Genomic DNA, 7,453 nt, shown 5'->3' on the forward strand with positions numbered 1-7,453 from the left:
TTGAACAGACATAGAACTTCAAAATCAGAGAAATATCTTGGTAAAAAAGCTTTGACCACATGTTGGAAATGAAAATATGAAAAAATCATTATCATCCACAGGATGCCTATGAGGTGAGTTGAGTTCAGGAGGAAGAGGGACCAGGAATCTGCACACAAACCTCTGTAAGCATCATCTTTTCCATCCTCTGACCATCCAGACGGTCAGGGACAACTAATGAACTGCAATCATCATGGACTATTCACAGAGTGAGTACCTGTCTGGGACTCCTTTTCTTTTCTCTAGGACAGACTTAGATGATGATTTTCTCTAACAGTTTTAACTTTGTTTACCTCAATTAGAGGGGTGTGAATAGTTAATTAATTACGGTTTAAAAAACCAGAGGTAAGAGTTTGTGGCTCAGAATTGATTGAAGATATTCATAAGGCTGGACTGATGCATCAAGAAAAGTAGGTCATTTAAAGATAAATTAAATCAATTTCTAGAATCAAACCAGAAATGGAATAGTATCCGTTAGGATTCCTGTATCTCTTCAAATGTTCAACTCTCTAACAGACATATAAAAAGAAATAAAATGATCACAAACTAATGTTGATTTACTCTTTAAGATATTTAGGAGCAAGCACATGGCTCAAAATTTCTAGGGCTGTGAAGGCATCAATACTAGGTGTCTCCGGACTGAGGAGCGGGGAAGTAGATGGACTGTAAATGTGAACATTTTCTATAAGGAACTCTATTCACCTTCTACTCAATCTCTTTTAATTATTTAATCTATTATTAGTCATTTTGTCATTATTACCTGTTCTCCAGGCTTGGGACTGTCCCAGGTGGTCCCAAAACCATACATTAGCTCAGTCCTCTCTCTTTTGGAGAAAGCAAATTCTGGAAAATTTACTATGAGAAATGAACATGTAGCAGTTAGAGACATGTCCCTTTCTCTGGAAAAAGGGAATATTTAAGGCAACCAACTGAAACCCTCCAGATAGCCAATTCATTGGAGTTTCTATGAAGATTTTTTTTTTCTGTTTGTTGATGGACTTGAACAAAAATTGGAAGAGATCTGAGTAGAAGTAAGTATTGTTAATTGGTATTGGCTGAGAAAAACCACAGAGCAGCTGTTGGTCCATATCTAGAATTTAAGAGACCTTAATCTTTGGTTCGGGAGCTCTGGTAGCATAGTGCCTAAGGCATTTCACTGCTAACCAGAAGGCTGGCAGTTCAAACCCACCAACCACTCCTCGGAAGGAAGATGGGGTAATCTATTTCTGTAGTGATACTGTCTCGGAAACCCAAGTAGGGGTCGCTATGAGTCAGGTCTGACTCCACGGCACATAACAACAGCAACAATCTTTGGTTCATTACTGCGACCATGTAGGACAGAGTAGAACTACCCCCATAGAGTTTCCAAGGCTGTAATCTTGACAGAAGCAGATAGTCAACTCTATCTCAGGAAGAGAAGCTGGTGCACTTGCGATGGTGACTTTTCCCTTAACAGAAGAGCACTTAACCACAGAACCACCAGGGCTCAAATTTCCTTCAATAGCAATGAGTTTGGAATCTTGGGTTAAGGAGTTCTGGGGGTGCAAATGGTTAAGTACTGGGCTGCGACAGAATGAGTTGTGGTTTCAGCTCCAGCCAATGGTTTCAAGGAAAAAGATTTGGCAATCTGCTTCCATAAGGATTAAATCAAAATAAATTAAATTCATTGCTGTCAAGTAGATTCTGACCCCTAACAACCCTAAAGGACACAGTAATTGTTCCATAAGTTTTATGAGAGTGTAAACATTTACAGAAATAGACTGTCACATTTTTCTCCTGAGGAGAACTGGTGGGTTCAACAACCCATCTGTTACTTAGCAGTCAACAGCTTAACCACTGAGATACCACAGATAATTTCCATAATAATTATATCCAAGAAAGACCAAAAGGCATCCTACTCTGTCAGAAGGGGTCACTATCAGTTGAAACAACTTGACAGCACCTACCAACAATAACATTTTTTTAAATGTAATATGTTTATTAAAGGTGTATTGAAGAGACATACATGGCAAACACAAATGGCAGGTTATGTCTGTAAAATATGATAAGAAGTCAGATAATGATTTTACCCATTAATGTAAGTATTATATCCATGCCGATATGATGATTAGGTAGTCAGGTTACAGTGTGGTTTAGGAGCAATACATCACAATTTCTACACACAGAGACACACCCAAACACATGAAAAAAGTCTCCTAAATTAGTCAGGTATAGTGTAGTGCCTAAGGCACTTGACTGCTAAGCAGAAGGCTGGCGGTTCAAACCCACCAGCCATTCCTCAGAAGGAAGATGGAGCAATCTACTTCTGTAGTGAAACTGCCTCGGAAACCCAAAGCGGGGTAATTCAGTTGGATACAAGTCAGTAGCAGTGGGATTTTGTGCTGTAGCAATTAAAGCATTGGGTTGCTAACCAAAAGGTTGGTGGTTCGAACCCACCAGCCACTCCATGGAAGAAAGATGAGACAGTCCGCTTCCATAAAGATTTATAGAGTTGGATAACTTTTGGGGGTCACTATGAGTCCAAATTGACTTGATAGTAGTACATTTGGTTTTTGTTTAAAAGCAAAACAAAATCTTGTAGTGTGAATATCACGCAAGAAATGTGTCTAGAAAATAGAAGAAAGGAGGGGTCGACAGCAAAGAAACAAAAGCTCAAATAAAATGGTTATATTTCTTTAAGTTTAAAGAAATAAACAAAAATCTTGCCAATAACTGTTTCAGTGCAGTGGTATGTTCAGAAGCCATTATCATAAACAGTTAAATATGACAAAAGTCAGGAATTCAAGAAAATCATTTCAGACTGTTGAAGCAAAGGAAGAACGTGAAGTTAGAGACTCTGTTTAATATCTATGGAGCTGACTGTAACATCAGGGACTTAAAAACAAGGAAAACTGGTGTGTTTGAGTCAGAAAGAAAAGAGAATGGAATCATAAAACAATGAGGATTAGATTCCTCAGCTGTGTACACCTTTTGCAGGCCATTCCCTCACTTACTAGTGAATAAGCTATGTATCAACTCTCTGTGTTCTTGGCCAAAGTGGGGAATCAGTGAAAATCTATTAAAAGCAGAAACATTTAAGAAAGTCATGGAAAGATCTAAAGGGTGACTTTTTATAAGGAAAATATCCTGTGTATATTAATTATAAGTTTGACCTTAGCATAAGAACAGAGAACTAAATTGCCACAACATGAATTTAGAAACATCTTGTTGGTCATAACCACCCTATACTTAACAATTTCTCCTTGGGGGGAAAAAAGTTTCAAGCAGATAAAAGAAACTTAGCAAAATTTTCAGATTGTGAGTAGAGAAACTTTCTTACAATTAAGAAAAGATGTCCTAATAGTCATGAAAGAAGTTCTGGTGGCACAGTGAGTAATGCATTTGGGTGCTAACCAGAAGGTCTATAGTTCAAATCCACTAGCTACTCATAGGAAGAAGATGAGGCAACCTATATCCATAAAAATTGATAGCCTTGGAAACCTTACGGGGCCAGTATGAGTTGGAATGTACTCAATGGCAGTGGGTTTGGTTTAATAGTCAAGAAAGGAGCCCTTGTGGCACAATGATTAAAGCTTCCACATTGGGTTTAGTTTTGGTTTTGCTTTAGTAGTCATGATCTCATTTTTTCTGGTGAAAAAAGTGTATATTGTGGATAAATCCATTCTAGTATAAATTAAAAGGGTAGATTACACCTTTGAAAATATCATGAATAAGATTCTTTTATACTTTAGACATTATCATGAAAAACATCCTTAAGAATATTATTTTTCAAAAAAAGGGCCAGGTTTGCTGTTCTGATAGAGCCTGATGGAACCCCTGAGACTATGACCCCTACCCTTCAGGTCTGGAATTGTACCCACTCCTGTGGCTTCCAGCCAAACAAAAGCAGGCATATGAGCTGAACATTTACATTAGGTAGATATAACCTCCTTGGAGAGATCAGTCATGGGCAAATAGAAGGGCTGTGTATGCACAGGGAGACAGCTCAGGAGGCAGAAGTACATGGGAGGGGAAGACATAGGAGATGTAATTATGGGGAGGAAGTGGGAAGAGAGCTGGTGCATTGTGGGAAGTTGCAGTCAATGTCACAAGATAAAGTATATGTGAACTGATACACTTTTTATAATTTTAAATGACATATGTAAAAATAGAATCAATCAGAGGGATTGGCATTCTAAGAGTTAGTAATTTTTGTCCTATTTTTGTTTCAAATATATGCCAGTATGTGTATGTACATGAATAGCAATGTAAAATGTATATCTTATTGTACATTGAGGCCAAATATGTTTGAGAACCATATTTCAAATGAATTGAATGGCAAACAAAGAGTGGACAATATGAAAGTTTTTTAAATATTCATAATCAACTCAAGCAAATATGTATAAAATACATAACCAAAATCTTCCAGAAAAATTAGCCCTACCTTTTCTAAAATCTTATGTCTCTCAGTTTCACATACAGATTGGGCAGAAGTCAGGAGCCAGGCATGAGAAACCATACGGCTCTAACCACATTCATCCTCCTGGGACTGACTGAAGACTCACAACTGCAGATTCTGATTTTCATATTTCTACTGATCACCTACATATTGAGTGTAACTGGAAACCTGACCATCATCTTCCTCACATTAGTAGATGCCCACCTTAAAACTGCTATGTATTTTTTTCTCCAAAATTTCTCCTTCTTAGAAATCTCATTCACCTCTGCCTGCATCCCTAGATTCCTATACAGTATATCAACAGGTGACAGGATCATTACCTATAATGCTTGCATAAGTCAACTGTTTTTTACAGACCTGTTTGGAGTAGCAGAATTTTTCCTCCTGGCCACCATGTCATATGATCGATATGTGGCCATCTGCAAACCCCTGCATTACATGACCATCATGAACCACAAAGCCTGCAAAAGGTTTATTTTAGGCTGCTGGCTGACTACTTTACTGATCATATTCCCACCCCTTAGCTTGGGACTGGGTCTGGAATTCTGTGATTCTGTCATTGACCACTTTTTCTGTGATGCTAATCCTCTCCTGAAGATCTCATGCACAGATACGTGGATCACAGAGCAAATTGTTCTTGCCTGCTCTGTGGTCATCTTTATCATGACTCTTGTGTGTGTGGTTTTGTCCTACATGTATATCATCAGAACAATTCTAAGATTCCCCTCTGCCCAACAAAGGAAAAAGGCCTTTTCCACCTGTTCTTCCCATGCCATTGTGGTTTCCATCACCTATGGCAGCTGCATCTTTGTCTATACCAAACCTTCAGCAAAAGATGAAATGGCAATTAATAAGGGGGTGACAATACTTAATACTTCCATTTCCCCCATGTTAAACCCATTTATTTACACCTTGAGGAACAAACAAGTCAAACAAGCTTTCAATGATTTAGTCAGAAGAATTCTATTTCTCTCAAAGCAGTAGAAGAATAATGACATCAGGGACACTAATCATATATACATGACTGCTAACCAGAAGGCTGATGGTTCAAACCCACCAGCCACTCCTCAGAATGAAGGTTGGGCAATCTACTTCCGTAGTGATACCACCTCGGACACCCAAGGAGGGGTCACTATGAGTTGAGTCTGACTCGACGGCACATAACAACAATAATCATACAATCATATTTTCTTAAGTTTCCCTCCTATTTTTATCTCTTCCTGATCCAGATTTGGCCTTGTATTCAGAACCAAACCTGATCAAGTCACTCCTAGCTTCTCCTTATAAACAAACCTCTTTGAGAATGATAATCTTCAGCAAGAAAATATAAAAATAGTTGTCTCAGAAAATCGAAGCATGACCTCCCTTAACTTTGGCTTACAAAAGTTGAGAGAATAGGAGACTTATAAAACATTGGTGCAACAGTGCACATAACTTTCTACAAAACATACCTACTCAAATGAAGGGAGAAATAATAATATTTAAAAATCAATACAGTTTCTAAACAGTAAAAGGAAAAATAATTTAAATTCCCTGAAGTATATTTCAAAACAGGAATATGTTTAATGATTTGGGATTCCCAAAAAAATATATCTAATGGAAAAGCTTTAAAGTAATAACTTTTCCAGATTTTATTGACTAGATCAATCTAAATTAAAAGCATAAATATTCTTGCCCAAAGGACATGAATTCAGTTAAGAATGAGATAGAAATACACTGGTAACACTTGATAAAGAACTGAAGAATGCACTAAAATTAAAACAAAATAAACAGGATTTATATTGATGCACCAACGGAAACACTGTATCTTGAATATGCAGCATTGACATTAAGCAAAAATATGGCAGCAAGTCCAAGAAAAATAATAGGGCTAGAAGTTTGATAAACAACCAACCAACAAGTGATATACATATAAATATGGAAATATGAGAGAGAAACATGTGAAAATGAAAATGCATCAAATAACTGTCTATTTGAGAGTATAAATTTAATCATTTCAAGAGTCCAAAATATGAAGACAATAATATTCTCCAAAAATAAAATCTACATTTAATGACATGTCAGATTATCTGTTATATATCACTTTTGTGTTCCAAAACTTCAAATGATTCTTCTTTTCTTTATTTAGACCACTGTTTGCACTGTAAGCAACATTCTACCCCTCATTTTCCAATTGTCCTCCCCCCATTAGTGCTGTAACTTTCAGTTCAAATAGCATTACTACAGGAATCTTTCTCTGATCTCATCCTGCTCCTCTATAACCAACACTATCACCACTGCAGATTGGGCTGCTTCCACACACTCCTGTCACACACTAATCTTCAGCTGCTGTGGCTCTTACCAAACTACAGTTTTCTGTTTATATATCCTTATTCTACGTTAGGTAATAAATGGCATAGAGAATGTCCCTTTTGATGTCTAAATTCTAGCATGATTTATGCCTATAACCTAGTCCAATATTAACTACATAATAGATAGGTAGCTATTTGCATACCCCTTGCAAACTGATGAGTTGACCCTTCTGACAATGCAAACTAAAACTTATGTATGTGAAAAATATAAATATATGTGTATATATGTATATAAAAGAAACATTTGCAGTTTATCTATGAACAAAAAAGAAGAAAGTCATGATTAATGTTAACTATTGTGCTAGAGTGCTTTTGTTTTTGTTTTATTTCTGAATGAAATAGTAAGGATGAAAGGCAAAATTACACTGAAAATGATACTACAGATTGGCCAGGAAATAACCTGCAAGTTATTTTTATATATAATTATGCATGCAGAAATCAAAGTTTAGAGAAGTTAACTATTGCTGGTAAGCAGTAGAACAAGGATTTGAAATCAGTTTTACTGAATTTGAAAGGATTTCTTTGTTCCAAAGCATGTAACTGCTTCTCCAAAGAGCATCAAAATGACTTCAAGAAACATTCCATATGAGAGAGTTCAAAATGGAATCGAGTCAGTGAGCAGCAC

The 7,453-nt window shown here is 36.8% G+C and overlaps 1 protein-coding gene across 1 annotated transcript; it reads left to right on the forward strand.

Annotated features, from left to right (window-relative positions):
* The first annotated feature begins 4,477 nt into the window (after window positions 1-4,477).
* LOC103212474 (olfactory receptor 6C2-like) lies at window positions 4,478-5,461 on the forward strand. Its single transcript, XM_007958444.2, has one exon. It carries the CDS (start codon window positions 4,478-4,480, stop codon window positions 5,459-5,461), a length of 984 nt encoding a protein of 327 aa, XP_007956635.2.
* The last annotated feature ends 1,992 nt before the right edge of the window (window positions 5,462-7,453 follow it).

Source organism: Orycteropus afer, unplaced genomic scaffold (assembly GCF_000298275.1).
Source record: "Orycteropus afer afer isolate SDZICR_OR568_19922 unplaced genomic scaffold, OryAfe1.0 scaffold00976, whole genome shotgun sequence".
NCBI classification, from domain to species: domain Eukaryota; kingdom Metazoa; phylum Chordata; class Mammalia; order Tubulidentata; family Orycteropodidae; genus Orycteropus; species Orycteropus afer.